This window comes from Strix aluco, chromosome 8 (genome assembly GCF_031877795.1).
Source record: "Strix aluco isolate bStrAlu1 chromosome 8, bStrAlu1.hap1, whole genome shotgun sequence".
NCBI lineage: Eukaryota > Metazoa > Chordata > Aves > Strigiformes > Strigidae > Strix > Strix aluco.
The window spans coordinates 13,962,186-13,982,596 of NC_133938.1; the positions used below are offsets into that span (position 1 = coordinate 13,962,186).

Below are 20,411 nucleotides of genomic sequence, written 5' to 3' on the forward strand. Positions count from 1 at the left end.
GGAGGAGGCATGTCAAATACATATTTCTGAAATAGAAGACGACAGATCTTACTAGGTGTTTGCAATGCTTGTCAATTAAACTTTAAGGTAAAATACAGAAACACATAGTACTCTACAAACATGAAACCCAACATATGGCTATAAAGCATGACTATCTACTTACAGCTTTTTAGTATAACAAATAATAGCAACATTTGTATCTTCAGCAGCTATCTCCATGCTTCCCTTATTTTTAACTACATCTAGGCAGGCCAACAATGCTGCTTCCTAGAGCCTTATCTCTCTGTTTTTCACATACAGACTTTAGGAATGGCTTATTTTTCCTGAATCACAGTGATTTATTACATTACCAAATTGGCAATCCACAAAAACTGCAAATTTACTGTTAGAGAACATAATGCTCTGTAACACAACCAGCGTCCTTTGACATGATTTGCATCCTTAAAAAATAAAAACATCTGCAAATAAATGCAGCCAACTGAGGAGAGAACTTCACATAAGGACATAGACACAACAGATATTTTAGAATAACTACACATGGGAATGGAAATATATTCCCCCCAACAAAAAATAGGGAAGGTAGTGAGTGACTAATGGAAGAGAAAGAATAAATCCACCGGAAAAGGCATTCAGGGAGAAGAAATCCACAACACAACAAATTTCTTGCAGTATTTCATTTAGCATTAAAGTCAGATGAAACCACTTGAAATGTACACAGTAGTATCAGCATACAGTCAACAATGTAAACACGCTGCTTGCTTCATTTTAAAATTACACTGCTTCCACCAGCAACAGTGGATTTAAACTAACATGTACTGTATTCTAAGGTTACCTTCAAATATCAAATAAGCCATTACTCGGTTTCCCCCCTCATTCCCATTAGTAGCTACTTCTCTAGAATAGAACACCACAGAGGAGGATTCATTAAATTTCCAAAGAAATCTGACTGTAGTAACTAGCTCCACTCTCACGTGACAAGAGGCAAGCATGGTTCTGGAGAAAGCACCTCTGAAAAAGATACTAAAATAACCCATTTGTTACACTGAAATGAGCAACTGAGTGGAAAACTGTACAAAACTCATCCAAATAAATGCTAATCGAAAGAAACACCAACTTCCAGCTGCATGTAGGAAAACTTGAGATTTTTAAGAGAAGTATTTACCCAAAAAATGGTTATAAAACCATCATCAAGATGACATCAAGGTACTTGCCATTTTTCTTACAGATATTTATGTAGATAAATTACTTTATAAAAAAAGGTGGTATGAAAAAAGCTGTAACATTTCAGCAGTGGCTTTGGATTAAATGACACTTTTTAGTATGCTGAAGCTTTAAGTCAAGTCCCTTTGAAACATTTTACTTTTAAATAATGACAATAGGCATTTTTAAAATAATAAACTGAATGCATGCAGAGCTACCTTCTATAAGTTTCAGAACTGAAACCAGAGATGGCTCTTTGCCAAGAAAGGATGTATAAAAGACTTGAACATAAACAGAACTCTCTGTAGATTCTAACATCCTCCAAAGCCCTCTCCTATTTCACTAACAGAACTTGTGTCAGGACCAGTGGATATCAGAAAATATTTATTCCGTTTATAACAAAAATAAAATTGAGATCTTTTGGCTGAAGTTCTCAAGAAGCTCTACCTCAAACAAATGAGGTACAAGTGACTCAAGCATCTAGCCTTACCATACCTTCTGTGACTGCAGTTCCATTTCCCCATATGCTCTAGTCCAACCAAAGGATATAAATTAAAGAAAAGCAGGATACTACAACTTTGGGAAGTCGTAATTAAGTAAAAACTTCCGGTCTTGACAAAGATGAACAGAAACAGAAGAAACAGATTCTACAAAGATGGGTTTCAGAAGAAAATACAATACTATTACAAGCAAAGGCTCAAAATCCACAATCCTAATTAGTTTTACTGTATTAACAGCATTCAACAGAAATTTTATCCCTCAAAAAAGACTGAACAAAATCTATTTGTATCAAGACGCTGAGAATCAATCCTCACATAGGTCAACAAAAGCTAGAAATATATAGCATAAACTGTGCAAAGTCAGGATCAGTGAGATTGTAAGGGGCACTGCTCAAAATAAAATACAAAGTCACTGCCTATTACAGAAAGAAAACATCCTCATTGAAGAAATTTATGTAAAAACATCTGTTGTAAGAAAAATGAACTGATTTGCACGCAATCAGTTAACGAAGAGTCTTGCAAAAATTATAATAAATTGGAATGCAGTATCAATAACATTTAGTAAAGAGTATATTCCAACTGTAACAACTAAATTTCAACATCTCACAAGCCACATGTGGGAAGCACAAAACATACGTAAACTGACAATCAGTAAAGAAAAGCCTGAACAGGAGCTCTATTAGATTTACCAGTGCAACACTCACGAACTTTGGAATGTGCGTACTTGTAAGGACAAAATAGATGTACTCAAAGTATATCCACACTACAGTACAACTGTGACATTTCTTACCTGGATCTGGTGGATTTGGTGGCTGCCAGTGTGGATAAGCATTTCCCCATCCCTGTGGAGCATATGGAGCTGGAGGACCACTACAAAAGATCAAGTCATGCATATACAGTGAAAGCCAGTCCCAGGGTCACCCTACAAAAAAGGAAGGTAGATGAAGCAGTACTTACTGAGGTGCAGGGCCAGGAGGCCCTGGATTATAAGGAGCTGGGTTATATGGTCCCATGGGAGCACCAGGACCTGGTGGCCCAGGAGGTCCATGTGGGCCAGGAACAACACCATGGGGTCCATGGGGAACAGGTGGACCCAATGGATTTACTGGACCCTGTAACAAGAGTAGCACACAGACAAAAATAAATCTTGAAGTTCCCCATTTTCCAGCAGTTTAGAAGCATAAATCTGAACACTAAGAATATCATCTAAAAGGTTTGATTGTTTTTAAAGACGGACATTTCCCTGGAGAGAACAGTCTTTTTGAAGATTAATTAGGCTTATGGCTAGTTAAAGAAGAGAGCTAAAAGCAGCCACAGTAGTAACTGCAACTAAAAAGCTGCATTTATTTCAGTTCTTTCTTGAAGAAATAAGAATTATACCAGTAAAAATGGATTTTTCCACAAGTTCCATTAAAAAAACCCCACAAGCTAAACCAAGACTATCAGTGTTTTAAAATAAACTGGTACAGCTAATTAAATCTGTCTGTACAATCAGGTACAAAAAACAGGCAGTAAATCTGATTACATGCATACACATGCAAACAAAACACTCAAAGAGTGTAAGCTTGGATTGAAAGTCTACTTAAACATACTGAGACTGAAAAACTAAACACAGTTTAGGAGCTTTAAGAATATCAAGGATATCTTTGAAATAGTAAAATTTTTCATTATGCAGAAAGTGGGCATCTTCAAGAACACATCATTAAAAAATACACTGTACTACACTGAAGCAAGCAACCATTTCTTTCCATTTCAAGTTTTTGCTTCTTTTGGTGCATCATGTTTGTACTACTTTAAACTCAGATTACCATTTACTATTATCAATTTATTATACACTTAAGTAATTTGGAAGTGAAATGGAAAAAAAGTCTCCACAAAGGAGTCTCGCTTCCTATTCTAGTAGTAAACCAAGTAATAGTTATACACTCACTCCAATCTTCTCTTCTATAAGTTGTCGTGCATAATCTATTTGCTGGGGTGTTCCACGGATAGTAAACATCTTCATGTTTGGATCCGCGTTAGGTGGAGGATTCCGTTGAAGTTCTATTCTAGCACCAGACTGCTGGCTTATACTTTTAATAGTTTCACCACCTACAATGCAACATACAGCTTTTATGACATGCAATAAAGCAAAAATACTAAGATTCAAATCAGAGAAAGTCAACTGCATGGGAGCTGAAGATAAAGAAGTAGAAAGATACCTATCCTTATGAGCCATACAAGAACATTCTAACAACAAGTAAAAAAAGTCTTCAGCATAGTACAGAGCTTTGATTGCAATGAACTAGTAAAAGTGTTTTTTAAAGACCACAATGTCATTACTCAGAAAGAACAGCAAAAAATTCCTACAACATTGTCGTGGTTTTTTTCCATTTATGTAAAGATGTAAGATTAGACATGAACAACAACAGATACCCACAGTTATCAATAAATGCAGCCTTAAAGCATAACCTCCCTATGAAGCAGCAGGCAAGCACAGATGACAAAAAACACCACCCAGAAGCTGACCAGATGGTAAAGTCCACATTTTTTGCAGTACACTAAAACCAGAAAGTTAAATCCCCTAAACTAGTTCCTCTTCTTATAGGATCCTGAGAAGTTACTTATATCATTAGCAGGCACAAAGTTTTCAAAATATGGATCATTTGGCATTTAAAAAACCCCAACAAAATATATCAATCCAGGTCAAGAACTGAACTATGTCAGCCTATTTGTTGTGTCTGAAAAACACATTACAAACAAAAGATTAAGTGTTTCATTTAGAAGCATACAGTAAATTATTTGTAAAACAAAATTCTTTGAGAAGTAATTATTTTAATAAACACACACAGAAGAAATTGTTACAGGATTCCACTGTAAAAGATCTTCACTGGAATATGTGAAAATTAGTTTTAAGAGTGAGTTACAGATGCAGTAACACTAGGCTAATCAAGCAGTATCAAATGCAAGTTAATTATAAGATACATTCTCTAAGAATCTACCAAACACTACCAATGTAACTCAGTACTTATTACTTTAAAAAAAATGGGTTAGATAAATTGATTGGTTCTTCACTCTTAAACTACTGCAGTATGTGTTTTGGTAAGGAAAATCTGAAAAGAATATTAGGAGTGTTACGATTTAGCAGCATTACGGTGCTCTACCGTACATGAAAACATTCGCAAAGGCTTCCCTTGAAACATCTCTCTAGTATGGCTATTTGTACAAATAGAAAAGCTAAGAGCTTTTTTAACTACATATAGATACACATATATATAAGATATATTGCCTTTGCCAATGATTAATCCAGTTTTGCCAGTGGGAACAATAAAATTGAATTCCTGTAATCCACCAGGAGGCCCCATGTTCCAGTTGCCTTGGCCTCTACCCCTTCCTCGACCACCAGGTCCTGGTCCACCAGGGTTACCAGCCTAAAACGAAAAAGCAAAAAATTAGCATGTTCTACAAAAATTACTGCAAACAAACTATTAATACCATCTGGTTACATCACATAACTTATTAAGAAAAAACTGATTTACTACTCAAATAGTTTTGATAGTTTAAGTAGTATCTTTTCCAGAAGACCTAAATTACATTTTAGAAGATGTTCTGTACAACTCTGCATATGAAAGATGAAGAAGGAAAGGATATAGAAGAAAGCAGAAAGTTTCACATGCACAAAGATATAATTTCTGTGTGCCTTCTGTAAATGCAGTGGGGTGGCTCATCTAACAATAAGCATTTGAACCATCTTTTAAACACCCATTACAACCCAAAATGACAACGTATCAGCTATTAATACAAGGCAACAGAAGCAGCAGCTCAAACCAGCCAGATCAAGAACTGCCATGACTTTGAATCAGTATTATCATGATCATCCTTAAACTTATAAAACTGTAACTGTAAAAGCAAAAACATTCATATTCCAGACTGAACTTTGAAGTAGATTCAAATGGCATTATTTTCTTTAGTTACACACTCATTTTAAAATTTTTAAGTCTTTCCAAAAGTCAGGCAGGAGATTTTAAATGGTAAACAACATAGTACCCAACCTGAACACTTCGAAGGAGATCTGTAATAATTTCTGCAGCATGCTGACATCTGTCAGGAGGCCCTGTGATTTGGGCTATTCTATCTGGAGTTGTTCCATCATCTGGAATAAAAATGAACTATTCCAGTATATGTAATCCAGTAAATTTACAATCACTTCACAGAAACTTATGGACATACCACCTACCTGGCTTAAATTGGATCCTAACACCAGCATCATTCTGTATCTTTTTTATCATCTCTCCATTTCTTCCAATTACAATACCTACAGCAAATCGTGGTATTGGAACCTTAAAGAGAAACAAAAATTTCAAGATGTCGAGGATGCAAATATTTCTACCAAATTCACACAATTAAAGGGTCACATATTAGAATGGTAAACTAGGGTCAGCCCAATGCCACTTGAGGCTTTCTGAAGTGTGAATTTTTTAATATCAAGTCACAAGCCTAGCAAGTACTGGATGAAAGTATCAAAAAGAAAGACACCCTATGCACTACAAGTTCTCATAGTGGCAGCAATTTCAGTGGATATTATGCTTCTCAAAGAACAAAAGTTGTAACAGGCCTAAAATGTGGGTTGTAGCAGATGAAACTACCAACCTCACCTATGATGAACAGTTACAAGCTCATGACTTGCATAATAGGTGGACTTAAATATCCTTCTGCAAAGGCCAAACTCCAATTTCTATAATGACATTATATACTTAGCCATAAAACTTACTTATTTGATAAAAATCTCCAGCTAGCTGAAACTGTTCAGAACTGCTGGTAATTTAAAGTGAATGCTGCACACCATTTAAAGTCATAATTTCAGCAACCAACAAGTAATACTTACAAGCCACAACCACTTTTGGAATCTGGTTAAGAGCTTTCAGTGGTATAACCCAGTTTAACAATTTAACGTGAACATCTCAAAATACAGTGAACAAGTTTTTCAACCATGCTTACGTCTATCCCTTCATTTCCTCCTATTCTTGACCCATATTCGTTGCGCACCTCTCTAAAGCCACCTTGATCACGAATTAACTCCAGCACCATTTCCTTGGCTTGCTAAAAAAAGAATACAAGTTATTTAGGTACTGCAACATCAGAACAGATCTAAAAATGCTCTGAATTATGAAGGATTCCTTACTTGAACTTTATAAGGGTCTCCAGTTATCCTAAGGGGCTTGTCTGCACCAGTGTTCTGTGGACCGTCTTGAATCATGACCATTTTCACACCTGCCCGCTCCTATTTGACAACAGGGATGTCAATATCCACTCAAATCCAGATTCAATATTATCACGTTTAAAAGAAGATACACGTATACCTGTAATTGTTTAATTGTCTCTCCACCTTTTCCAATAACTAATCCCGCTTTACTTGCTGGAATCATAATTTCTTGGACTGCATTTCCAGGTCCATCACCATGATGAAAGCCAGGTGCAGGTCTTCCCTTTTCAACTATCTGATCAAGTAGTCTTTTTGCTGATCTGTGAAGGAACATACACATTCCTAAGTACACTTATTCCTACAAGCATCACTTGCCCACACCTATTCTGCTTGGAAATTTTTATTTTTTTTAATTTGAAAAGTTTCTGCAGAGGAAATATAATTACTATCACTAAGAAATATGAGGCAAACTCAGTAAAACTGTAACAGTAACTTAAGAAACTAATCGCAAGATAATGTGGTAGACCTAAAACCACCTCAATGTCAGAATACAAAAAGTGGCTCTTTACCAAACACACATAAGTAAAAGTTACCTCCTCAAACATGACCATCACCCCTGAATACAGTTACACTGATCAGACCTTAATTCAGAACAAAAAACCTTGTCCTTTAAAATGTAAAAAAAAAAACCCAAACTGTGTTCATTAGAAGTTTTGAAATTGTTACAATTTACCTCTTCTAGTGCATTTATGAAAAAAATTTCAGAGAAAGCTTTTCTAACTTTGCTTAATTCCAGTAGTAATTCAGGTAACCTCTCATTTGACAGTAATTTTTCTTCAATCTACTAACAGCCAATCTTAAGGTAGATCTATTTTATGTTAAGTTTTATGAAAAGGCAAAAAATCCCAGACTGTAAGATAAACCTAGCTTTAACACCATGGTATCTGTTGCATGATTCAGCATGCAAAGTAAGGACACCTGTACTTCTAACCATTACCAGGATAGTGGACAAAAGCAAGTATGTATTCACCACACATGTAAGTCAGCTGCAATCAGAGTAAAATCATGATTACAGTACTAACATCAGTTAAAAACTCTTCCCTCTAATATGTGAGCAGAGTAAACTATAATTAGAAAGAAAATTCCCATAAAGGAATGGCTTCATGAACAGCAGCTTGCTTGGCTGCAACATAAGAGGAGAATGCCATACTACCTTCCCGAAGGAAAACATGTAGCTGCAGGCCTTACCTGCAAACATGAAGCGGGAGCAGCTAACATAAATGAGAGAATACCAAATATACTACTACACTTAAGATCTGCTCTGAAGATGGACTTTGAGTAACTCCTACTCTTACACATAACCGATTTGCCACTTTTTCCCTGTGATCTTCCTAGTTATGGTTACCAGTTTGCTTTCAGCATACATTTCTTTTTAGTATACATTCCCACACCTCATTCTCAAGCTGAAATCAGTGCATAGTTAGAGAAGTATTATTTACAACAAGATTTGCACTTGAAAAAGTTCAAGTTCCATACTTTTGTCTTGGAAAATTCCAAGTATGCTGAGGGATCTACATACATTTAATTGTCACCAGACTGCCTCTTCAATAGAGGAAAACTGTAATATTATAAACGTACTGTCTAGATATTATATTTAGATCTAAAAAAAATGAAGCGTATTGCACAGTTATATATGAACACATGGAATTTGTTTTACTTACTGAACAGACTCTGGTGTTCCAGTTAGCATACACGATCTTTCAGGCAAGCCTCCACTATCTATGGTCAAAAACCAAAACCAATTTAGCAGTAATGTTAAGTAAGAGAGAGATTATGAAATTAAACATAATATGCAAATTACTGGAACTTCACTGAAGTAGAATAATCAGTGTATCACAACATTTTGCATTTCTTCAGACTGCGATAATCGCAATTACACAAAACATTAAAATGTACCTTAAATGAAGGTTCAGGCAATTAGAAGCAATGATTAGCCTTCTGAACTGTCTACCAAAAACCGTCACCAAAATAAACAAACTAAAAAAACCCACAAGAAGTTACCTGGTGCAATCTGTATTTTACAGCCAGACTCTTGCTGTATGCGTGAGATCTGCTCTCCACCTCTGCCAATTACTTCAAGAAAGAAAATATAGAAAGATTATTTGCATGAACAGCATCTGCTAACATCCCTCACTCCAACACCACATCCATACTACTTACTGAATCCAACCATCCCATCTGGAACTTTGTACTCCTCTGTCATCACAGACCTACAGAGAATGTTAAATCAAACAAAAGACAATGACCATCCAGAGACCAAATTGGCATTAAGATTATATATATTCTTCCATTAAAGAAAGCTAGTGCCCCCACTACCACACTGGCTTACTTGCCTCCCATTAACTTCAGAAGTCATTATGCAAGCTCAGTACTAAGTAAACTGACAATATACAAAAGCGACCACAACAAGTTCAAGTATCATATGATTTAATCTATGTTTTCCTTCATCCTCTTTACTATGAAGAGATGCGGGGTACAGAAAAAGCCAGTGTAGCATTTTAAGTTTCATCTGTATATTGATCAAAGTATGCTGAAAATACACAAATTTCAGCATCTCATCTACCAAAACCAGCCAAAGCGTAATAGTTGGATGGGGTTGTTTAGGGAGGAAATGAGCAGAGAAAACTACTATTGTAGCAAATACAGCTGACTGAGCAATATGCTGTGTTAAATCTGTTTCTTTTTAAAAAATCTGTTTTCCTTTTTGTTTACAGGATAGTGTCAACCCCTTCCCCTTCAGATCTGCTTCTAACTTCTGGTTATGCTACCTACACTCAAGTAGTAAAAAAGAGCAATGCATTTTCCTTTTACTAAGCTTGATGCACAGTTTAGGCTGCAAAAACGAAGAGGGAGACAGCAATGTAGATGCATTTTAAGTGTTTGGCTTGGGACTTGCTGAAGCTAAATTTCAACAGATCACACAAATACAAAACAATTGCTTTATGCATGGATATCACTTTTTCAGAAAAATTTCTTGAAACTGCTTTCTTTCAGTAAAAAGGAAAACTCTACTGAAGATGTAATGTAACTCCTACCTTTGTTGTTGATGCATCGGTGGTAGCTGGTTTCCAAAAGCTATAAACAAATAGTTAAAATTAAATTTAAAACAAGTAGTATAATTTACAACTAAGCTTCTCCTTTGATAATAAAACTTAATTATATCCTTAATTTTTTCCAAGTTGAAGTTTAAAGTGTTATCAAGAGGTTTAAAAACAGCTAAAAAGATTCTCAACTGTTGCTAACAACATCGTGAGTTTTAAAAAGCAGACCCACAGTGCTTCAAGGAAGTAAAACGTAACCCCCCAGTCATTCTTTTGATCTTACTGATTCAAGTATCACCTACCAGAACACTGTTTCAAATTCTTGTTCTGATAATGTTACACTTGTTTAGGGTTTTTTTGGCAACAAAATAAAAATTACTTACAGTCATTCTGAGGAGCAACTTTCTTAGCATCTGGTTGATCTGCAAAATTAAGATTTTTTTAATTTTTTTGCCAAGAAATTCAAGAAGTGTTTACACCTTTTAGTGTGAATTGTAACTTTCCAGTGTATTTTAGTCCCCCTTTTCCTTTTTTTTTCCTTTTCTTTCTTTTTTTTTTTTTTCCTCCATTTTCAGGGAGTTGATCATCTGAATAAAAGAAAGAATCTCACGAACACTCAGCACTTGGTTAGTATAGCTGAAAAGATGTTAGGTTTTTCCATGTATCTATTCAGTAGTTTAACAAAAGGCAGTTTTCAGAACACACTGTAGATTGCTCATAGATACCCAGTCACTGAAACTTAACTAAGACAAGGAACAAAGTTTAGCTCTGTTGGTTGCTCAAGCTAATGATGCTTCTATAGTAAAAAAGAAAAAAAAAATCAAATCCATACAAAAATCAACAATGATTTAAAGAAAAAAATTTCTGACAATGACCACAAATCTAGATCAAACATCTGAAAATACAACAGTATCACATGGCAATGCAATCTCAATCTGAATGTCGGTATGAAATTCCTATCCAAATATCAAGCATTTCATAGCATAAAACTTCAAAAAAAAGCAGAGTCAAAGCAACTACATCACTACCATCCAAATCCTCTCTGTACAGTAAAGGAATAAAAGGCATAATTAACCTCTATCTGAAAAGATAGACTTCAGATGCTTCCTTCCCACCCCAAAATAAAGGTTATATGAACAACCATAATTTATGTGCAGCAAAAACTCAAGACACATATTCCAAGAAATATTTGTGTCAATCCAGAAAGATCCACTAGTTTATGTCATGTTTACATACTAAACACAGGTAATAAATAAAAATTCCTGCCTTTAAAAGGAGAGGGCATTCCCTCCCAGTGTGTTGTACTGCTCGGACTTGTCCAAGAGCCATCTACACATAAAATAAAAAGAATACATTACATATATCATCTGAAGCATCATTAGCTCATTTTTGTATATTAAAAACCTCACCGTTAATAGGAAAAAAAAAACTTTATTACAGGACACAAGAACTCCTGATATAAAGCCTTAGTTACATTCTGTAGACTGAGTTTCAATCCTCTTAAAGAAAAAAAGGCATTGCTCTTTTGTGAGACCTATGAGAACATTTCAACAAGCTCAGAGATTTCTTTCCACAATTTAGCCAGGATTTTGTGTGTATATTATACGTATCAAACCCTGTTAAGTTCAAACTGGCTGCTTAGTAAGAGACAGAAGACGACACACACACATTTCAGGAGAAAACTTTACTGCAGTATAAGGCAAATCCAAAAAGCTGCAAGAAGTTAGAAGATTTAAGTATGATCTTATCAGGGTTCACACATGCTACATACTTAAATATCAGACTAAGCAAAAGTGTCTACAAGGTAGAAAATTTATTTTCCTTTTTTTAAAGTCCTATGCTTTTACAATGAAATGCATTAATACTTTTATTTGAAAATGTGCAGTAATAAAGTATATGAAACAATCGAATTTAAGGAGTGAGCACTTCCCACCCTAATTGTAATTTACAAACTGTATCAGTCCTACTCAACAAGAGGCTTAAATGACATACCTGTGTAAGCATTTCTCAACCACGAATTTATCTGCCCCCCTCCCCGGCATACCTTTTCCTCTTCACAGCACTTAAACCACATTTAAAATATTTTAAAACAGGCTTACATTCAGTTCAGGTTAGAGCACAATGGTTTAAAACAATTTCCCCATTAAACTGAAAATGAAAACACATGTCATGATCTATAAAGGGAACAAAATGTTTTTATGCTGTGCTATGGAAAACAAAAACAACCCACAAACAAAAAAACCACCTGCAATCTTTCTGGCACCGTGGCCATACTCAACAAAAATAAATGCAACAGTAACGAGTGCATACCTCCATCCTCAAGAGGTCTTTTTTGTCCTCCGTAACCGTAGTCGTTTGAATTCATTGATGTGCCAGCATCTCCTCCAATTTTTGCTGCAATCTAAACAAAAGGCAAGTAAAGGCAAGTAGAAATAAATACATAAAAATTCAGTCAGCCCTCATTTATTCCAGGTCTTCTAAACGATTTTGAGCGATTTAGATAATGCATATTAAAGCGACCTCAAATAAGTAAGGAGAAGGCTGCTGCTAGAAACAGTTCTGCTCGCAGAAATTTTATTTTTTAATGTCTTCAAGTAGACATGTCCTCATCCTTCAACAGCAAAACTTCCTATATTTTCTTCATCCGTTTAAAAAACACCCTGCCCTTCAAACACCAGCAACTTTTTTCTAAAAGGGGTTTTTCCTTTTCTACCGATTCTTCACGAAACACTGCGGTATCTCACAGAGGGCCTGACCGCTAAAACTATTTCAAACCTTGGTAGTCCCGACTCCACCGGGTCTCCAAATATTGCTAAACCCGCGACCGGTTATTACCAGACGAGGTGAAACATTTGCCCGAGAAATAACGAAAACATCGCCCGTGTTACAAAAGCTGCAACTAAAACTTCAGGATAAAGAACTTCCGAGAAGACAGCCCTCACTCCGCAGGCCGCAGCGCTCAGACCCAACCGGTCTGAACAGGTTAGCGGGCACCGAAGGCGCCTCAGGGAACACAATACGGGCGGCGCGGCGGAGCCGCCCTCCTTCTCTCCCTCCCTCCCTCCCGCCCGAGCGGCCCGCCGAGGCGCCGGGCTCCCGATAAGGCGGCGCGCAGCTAGTCGCCGGCCGAGATTCTGCCTCCCCGTAGGCCGGCAGCAGGGACCCGGCAGCAAGGACCCACAGCGCCGCTTCCCTCGCCCCCCGCCGCCATGGCGCGGATCGCTTCGGCCCGAGCCGGGGCACTGCGGGCGCCCAACCTGCAATGGCGGAGCGGAGGGAGCCGGGGACAGACTGGGAGAACCTTTCACCGCCCGAGGAAGGCGGGCGGGCGGCGCGGGCGCTCGCCACGGCGTGCGCGGAGGGGTTGAGGGGATGGGACAAAGCTCCCCCCCGCCGCTCCACCGACACATACCGGCGGAGGGACTCCCCTCCTCAGGTCTCCCTAGAGCCAAGCGTCGTCAGGGCGCAGCCCGCTAACTCCTCCCGCGGCTCAGGCACTGCGGCCTGGTCAGCAGCTACCTCCAGGCCCCGCGACCCGAGGGCCCATTGATTTGGCAGAGCCACGCTACACACACACCTGCCTAGCCCTCTGCAGCGCGTCTTTAAAGGCATCGTTCACTCCTCCACCTCCGCCGCCGCCTCCCCCGGGCGCGCCCGAAGCAGGAGGGGGCACCGTGGAATAATCCGCCATACTCGCTCAGCCACCGCTTCCTGCCCCACTCGCTGCCTGCCAAGAAAGAAAGAAAATGGCGGCGGGCGGGAGCCTTTCACATTCCTGCGCGGCATCGTGCTCGGGGAGGGGGGAGGGAACGCAGCGTAACCTCGCGAGACCTCGCGCGAGATTTCATGGGGGTGCTGGAGAACGACGAAGAAACCTCGCGGCGTTTCGCCCAGGTCCGCTCCCCCCCCGCCGCCGCCGCCGCCTCTCCCTGAGCAACGGGGTCTCCGGGGGCGCCCCTCAGCGGGGGGGGGGGGGCGGGTAGCGGCACAGGTGGCTCGCGATGTTTCCACCGCGGCACGAGGACTGGGAGACAGCCGCTGATAGGGCTGGACGCGTCACGTGGTGCGGGGGGCAGGGGCGGGGAGAGGCGGGAGCGGGGGGGGCCACGCTTGAGGCCCTGTCGGTGGATCTCGCGTGATTTGGGGTCGAGCTGTGGGGGCGCGAGTGGGAGCCGCTCCTGGGGCGCGGGGGCTGCCGGGAGCGAAGTTGGCCCGGGGGGTGTCTGAGGCGGCGTCAGTCGGGTGAGTGCGGTCAGGGAAGGGGGCCCGAGGGCAACCGGCAGCGCTGCGGCTGCGGCTTGGCTGCCTGCCCGCGTTAGACTGCGCCTGGGGAGGCGTTTGGCGCTCCGGTGGCTCTGCTCCCAACCGACCGGTTCCTGGGCTGGCGGAGGAGCGAGCAGTGGGGGTAACAGCGGCGCTGTCCGTAGCGCTGAGCGGCGGGGGGAGCCGAGCCTTTTTCCCGTCTTAGCGCGGCTACTTGTAGTGCCGTGCTGCGGCTGCCGTCGGTGTGCCCGCCCTGTGCCGCGGGACGGCCGGGGAAACTAGTACAAGCTCCGTTTCGGGGGGAGGCACCTTGGCGCTTGGTGGTGCAGGCTTGACGGTAGCGGGAGAGGCTTGGGGCGCCTCGTCGGGCTCCCGAGCCCTGCGGAGAGGCAGAGCCGTTGAGCCGAGGGGCTGCGGCGAGGTGGGGCGCCGGCCTGACCCCCCCCGCCGCGCTCCTCGCAGCGCTCTGCGCGCCGGGTCCCTTCAGGCGCGTCCCGAGGCCGGTTTTGAACGGCTCTTGGGCTCTGCCACCGCCCCGCGAAACGGGGCAGGCTGGCACCTGCCAGCAGCTTCACTTGCCGCCTCCTGCAGCCTCCACGGTTGTTTATTTGTTAGTTGTAAACGGTCACTGTTACTGTGCAGTTTTTACAGTTGGGATTTTTTTCTTGGTTGCGCAAGCACAAGCTTTAATGAAAAATTGGAGCTGGTAATGCTTTAATCTGGGCCCTGTTTAGGTCCTGTGACCTGATAGGGATGAACTGTCACGCTGAATATGGATGACAGTGCTGCAAAGGCTTCACATCTAGATAAGGTCATAGAATATCTACTTAGCTGTCATAGCAGTAGAGACTAGATAATACTGAAGGGAAACTAAGCTGTGTAACTGCTTTCTGTACTGTTCTGAGAGAATGCTTTGCAATTTTTAATAAATTATATGCATCAAACTGTAGCTTCTTCACGGGCTTCTGGGTTACATAAATATCATGGGGTTTTTTTAAACATACGTGGTTTTAAACTGAAGCGTGGGAGGTCTCTTCCAACCTAAATGAGTCTGCGTTGCTCTGTTGTCAGTACTTTTAATAAACTGTTGTTTTGGACTTTGCCTAATTTGGGGCTAAATGCAGAGAGGGAGCAACTGTGTTGAAGTCAAAATGCATCTTGCTGTCTTCTTTTTTGGCTAGCTTTGTAGTTTCATGCTGCCTTAAGAAGTTCCTGGTTTCTCATTGGCCCCTTCAGTTCTGGCTGTTTATAAATGGAATCATTTTAGTGGACCTTAAGATACAGTACTGCTGCTGAAGTCAGATTATCCCGGATCTCTAGTCCAGATAACTCCATATTCTGAAGCTGAAAATACATGCTAGATTTTTTTTCCTTTTATAAAACTTTTGAAGTAGCATAATGCAAAAGGGTTTTAAGGTAAATATATTCCGCAAAACTGCAATTCCTACATGCTTCTAGGCAGATTACAGTGTATAATTAGAGCTAGGTGAAGCTTGCTGCTTAAGTACTTCTGCTGAAAAAGCTGTTCAGAAGAATTAGCATATTCTTTTCATTAATGTAGCTGTGTTAGCTACGTTAATGGGGTGTGGGGGGAAACCAAAAATAGGTTTGGAAAGTGGGAACTTCGTTTTTATGCTTGACTTCTTGCTATTTCTAAACAATAATTTGACCTTGAACTATTTTTTCGTTTCCTTTGTTACTGAGAATTTGGCTATGTATACTAGCCAGGCTATGCAAATAAGTAAGTTGAGCAATAGTAGTTGACTATGATGCATTGAAGCTAATACTGGCTACTGGCTATGTCTTTTATGACTCTTCACTTCATAGAAGATGTGGAGCATCTATGTACTTTGCTTTTTATTGTTAACGAAATGGGCTAATGATTCTTTGCTAAGCTCTGTGAGACAAGCCAGTAGCTGTATAATGCTGGTGATATTTTTAAGCAGTTACAATGCCTTGGGCTAAGGAAAACACTCCTGTCTGGTATTGTAAGTGTTCTAGTTACATTCATAAACAACTGATGATAAGTGAATGTTAATTCTGGTATTTTTATCAGCTTTTTACTGCTGTTTGATGTGGCACTTCATTTGAAAGCTGAGAGATACTTAGTATATGTATGATTCCTCAGTCTTCCAAATTCTCGAAGTCACTGTATTTCTTAGGCCTTTCAGATAGCTAGAACATGAAATTTAGCAAATTTATAGAGGAGTAAGATCTTAAGTATTGTATACTTTATAAATATTCTGGCCTTATTTTCACTGTTCTTAAATTGATCTAATGACCTTTATCAACAGTTAGAGTTGCTTCTATCTGTATTTCCCATGATGGCACTCAGAACCTATCTCATAGAAACCCATGTCTCTCAAGCACTGTATCTCCATTTCCCTTTATTAAATGATACTTCTGTTGGGAAAATTATCCTATGGGATTAATTCCTTCTCTTTAATCTCGTAATGGAGTGGGGTGAGGATATAACCCCTTAACAGTGGTAACTGCAATATTCTTTAAAGTGCTTTGCTGACTTGTTACAACAGCATACACCAGGTTGTTATGCTTTCTCACTTGCAAAACTTACTCATTGCCCATTTTCTCAAATCTGCCTTCTAAGAAATTAAATGTAGTAGATTAGTAAGCAAATATTAGTACTGTGCTGCTAGAGCATGAGAACTTTGGTTTTGCTGTGTAAAATAAACCTTACTTCTATAGTAACTCTTATTAAAGAAGGATGCATAGTAGAGAAATCTACCACATATCTTTCAGAATTTTAATAATTCTATAGTAGACAGCATAAGGGGTTAAGGAGAATATGAAGTTTTAAAATGTCTTTCAGTATTTCTTTTGGAGACTGGACGAAGGTGTATCCCTTAACTAAGCTTGTTAGATAATGACATATCTCGTGGTTCTCAGGCCATAGTTGTTTTTTTTCAGTAATCATCAGACTAGAACATTCTGGTAGATGTAATTACTGAGAAATGGCTAGTTTAAGTGGAAAATCTGACAAGTCAGAAAACTTTGTGTAGTATGGATTGTCACACATTTAAGTAATGGAGAGTTCTGGGAAACAAAAACACAAACCATTTTTTTTTTTTTTAAATCAAATATTAAGTGTATGAAGGAATCTACTTTTACCAAAAGCTACTCAAGGTATTTCTAAATTATCTAGTTCAGGTATTGTAAAAGCATAGATGTAGAAGGGTGGAACTGACCCAGATCCTCTGCATAAGCTAAGACACTTCAGTGCATGCTTGCATTGAGTTCTGTTCTGTTGTTGGGTGGTTCGGTTTTTTTCCCCTTTAGCAATTGACTTCAACTTTGATCTGTGGTGACCAGACCAAAGGGTAAGGCAGTCCTGAAAGAAGTGGTTCTCTAATACAGGTAAGGAGACCTCTTCCAGGGCCGTAAATCAGAGGATTACATTTCTTATGAAGTTGTCTCTGCAACTCTCTGCATAGTGCGTTTTATTTAGTTTTGCCTCAGTACATTAAACACCTATATAGGAAAAGTGATTATGGTTTCTAACTATCAGAGGAGGATAACCATTGTGATGGCTTTACATCTGCCTGCTGTGCTTTCTGCAAGTCATTGCTGGTGTGGGGAAATTTGCAATTGGTTTCTGATGATTTCATCACTTTGGGAGATTTAGATCAACTGATTCAGATCCTAACTGTCAGCTGGTGCTCCTGCACTGGCAAAGGGTGTCCAGGATCTGCCACGTTATCAGTAGAAAACTCCCTTAAGTAGCTAATGAGAGAAGATTCAGCATGTGCTCTATATCCAAACAACTGTTGGTCTGTCATGAGCTTTCATATTTACTCCCTGTGCACTGACGTATAATTACAAGCTTCAGATCCACAATTTGGATCTGAAAGAAAATGCATTGGTGGAAAAAATGTAATATTACTGTCTACATAAGTTCTTGTTTGAGAGAGATGAGGGTCAAGAGGAACGGTTTTTAGGACTGAAATAGTAAGATTACTGTGTAGAATTAATCTACCCAGGATGATCCAAGTGATGGATGGCCAGCTGTGTCTTCCTGGTCAGCAAATATTCCTGTTATGCTTCATTCCAGACAAATGCAGACTCATGGGTTGGTACTGAGGAATTGGAGGGGGTAGGAAAAAGTGTTTGTGGGAGAGGATGGGAGTGTTGAAGAGGAAGGGCAGCCTGCTCTGCTGCTGCTGTCACATCTGCCTTCACTCAGTGATGATAACACAGCTTTCCTCTTGGCTTCTGGGGAAGGGCAAGAGTGAATTTGCTCCCTAAGCCCCTGTCTGGTCCCCTGTGTATCAACTTTTATACCCCCAAAACCCCAAACCTTTGGGGTTTTTGGCTTGCATTTAGCCACTGCTTTTCTTAGCAAAAAAAAAGTTTTACTATATTATTTGAAGAAAAGATCTGTAGATACTGTAGGTTCTTTAGACCACTTGTCTTGCATGTTTTACTCTTGTGAATCTTATTTTGTATGTATTTGATTCAAAGCTAGAAGTGGGTTGAAGCTGCTGAAAGGAAATTTAATAGTAAAACATAAAAAGGAAGAAAGGGTCTTTGCCCCAAGTTTTCTGTTGAGGTTTACCAGTAGATTTGATTCTGGTCTTCAGAACAGTTTAGGAAAATGTGACCTAACCTCTAAAATTTTGACTAGCGTACAGAAGGCTAGGAAATTGCATTAGGTCACTGATGTGTTAGGTGTGACAAATACTGAAGGATAAATCAGAGAACATGCACTTCTTCCTTAAATACATCAAGTATACATACAAGTATGCAGTGAGACAGTGCGGAGTACCATATGGGAAGACTGTAGTGCAAAAAGGCAGCTGGATAATATTAGTCAGCGTGATAATGTGGTCATCAGTCTTCAGTGTGGGACTTTTCAAGGGGATTAGATGTTTTTGTGTGGATGTCATGGGAAGGAAAGCTTTGAGAGCCCAGAGAATTTGTTTGCTGTTAACATCTGCAAAACTCCCAGATGGGGGAGAAAAAGTGTGAAAGATCTTGCTTAAAGTAAATTGGTGGATGGAGCATGGAAGTTGCATATGAATGGGGATTAAGAAGAGCAGAGATGAGGACTGAGGGACTTTGAGAGGGAGAACAAATAATGCAATAGTAGCTGTAGAGGATGGAAGTGTCTACTGTATCCCTCTATCAGCAGAGCACTGAAGAATGTGCATTTGAGTCCTGTTAATAAGTGTGTTAAATGCATATTTTGTTGAATTAAGACAGTAATGTTCAGAATTCTCATCTTGAAGTGGAAAAAGCTTGATTACTTTAAAGAGATTGGTGTACTTCTCTATTATATAGGCCTGATCCCTAGTAGTATTCTTTCTGATACTGTTTAATTAGTTAACAACCATATTTCTTAATTTGTGAGTCAGAGCACCTTATTTTTAACCAAATTGTGCATATATCATAGTTTCAATTAAAAAACTAACATAGAAAGGTAAACCTCTTCTGAGGGTGAGGAAGAAAAAATTGAAGAGATGTTTTAGAAGCTCTAAATGACTAATCCCTTTAGTCAATAAAACCATGATTATGACAAGCTTATCTAAACTGAAAATCCTCTTAAAGTTTATTGTAAGGGTTACGTGCATGCTTTGGCAAAAATGTTTGCAGTTTGTGTTTGTGAATGTGTAAGGGTATTTTTTCTTTGATAAACCAATATCGAAAGGCACCTTAGAGAAGGCTGTAGTTTAACTGCCCCTTTAGTATCAGTGGTTAAAAGTTTCTTGGTGTAATCATCAAAATCCCAATTGTATTTAAAATGAGCTGCATAGACTTGAAAAGGTATGAATGTTGCTGGGTTAATCTCAGATATCACTCAAAAATCAGTGATGTGAGTGTCATGATATGACTTGATGTGAAGAGCGAGAAAATAGGAGGTTCCGTAAGTTTAGCTTAAACAAAAAAACATACAGCTGTCAACCTTTTGACTATGGATTGGTATCTTCTGCAGAGAATGTGAAGAGGAGAGCTTTTACTTCCTTTGTACAGGTTGTTGTCTGTTAGGATTATGTCCTGTGAGTGAACTGATTCTGTGTAATGTTTTCATTAAATATCATGTAAATGATAAATTTTATTTGCAGGTGTCCTCTAATTCATCACTGTTCTTTGTATTGCATTTTTTCAGAAGGGCCAGAGAAAAGGTTAAAAAGAAAATATGTCACCTTC

General features: G+C 39.5%; 2 protein-coding genes across 13 annotated transcripts in view; one reads left to right on the forward strand and one right to left on the reverse strand.

Moving 5' to 3' along the window:
- The window catches only part of FUBP1 (far upstream element binding protein 1), a 37,288-nt gene extending 23,474 nt beyond the window's left edge, over window positions 1-13,814 (reverse strand). For 6 of the 9 annotated variants that reach the window (XR_012624134.1, XR_012624133.1, XM_074832335.1 and 3 more), the window contains exons 1-17: window positions 13,561-13,814; window positions 12,294-12,384; window positions 11,250-11,312; window positions 10,367-10,405; window positions 9,978-10,017; window positions 9,103-9,152; window positions 8,944-9,015; window positions 8,604-8,661; window positions 7,040-7,202; window positions 6,862-6,960; window positions 6,678-6,779; window positions 5,917-6,019; window positions 5,732-5,832; window positions 4,969-5,110; window positions 3,631-3,791; window positions 2,658-2,812; window positions 2,491-2,570 (exon numbers count right to left, since the gene is read on the reverse strand). Coding sequence is in view for 7 of the 9 variants with exons in the window: in XM_074832335.1 (XP_074688436.1) it covers window positions 2,491-2,570; window positions 2,658-2,812; window positions 3,631-3,791; window positions 4,969-5,110; window positions 5,732-5,832; window positions 5,917-6,019; window positions 6,678-6,779; window positions 6,862-6,960; window positions 7,040-7,202; window positions 8,604-8,661; window positions 8,944-9,015; window positions 9,103-9,152; window positions 9,978-10,017; window positions 10,367-10,405; window positions 11,250-11,312; window positions 12,294-12,384; window positions 13,561-13,674 (1,633 nt within the window). In the remaining 2 variants the exon portion in view is untranslated. The remainder of the gene's footprint in view (window positions 1-2,490; window positions 2,571-2,657; window positions 2,813-3,630; window positions 3,792-4,968; window positions 5,111-5,731; window positions 5,833-5,916; window positions 6,020-6,677; window positions 6,780-6,861; window positions 6,961-7,039; window positions 7,203-8,603; window positions 8,662-8,943; window positions 9,016-9,102; window positions 9,153-9,977; window positions 10,018-10,366; window positions 10,406-11,249; window positions 11,313-12,293; window positions 12,385-13,560) is intronic. The other 3 variants (XM_074832336.1, XM_074832340.1, XM_074832338.1) reach the window with 3 other exon arrangements.
- Window positions 13,815-13,835: 21 nt separating this feature from the next.
- Window positions 13,836-20,411, forward strand: part of DNAJB4 (DnaJ heat shock protein family (Hsp40) member B4) — a 28,990-nt gene continuing 22,414 nt past the window's right edge. Inside the window, exon 1 of one of the 4 annotated variants that reach the window (XM_074832345.1) lies at window positions 13,836-13,877. The gene's annotated coding sequence lies outside the window, so the exon portion shown is untranslated. The other 3 variants (XM_074832346.1, XM_074832342.1, XM_074832343.1) reach the window with 3 other exon arrangements.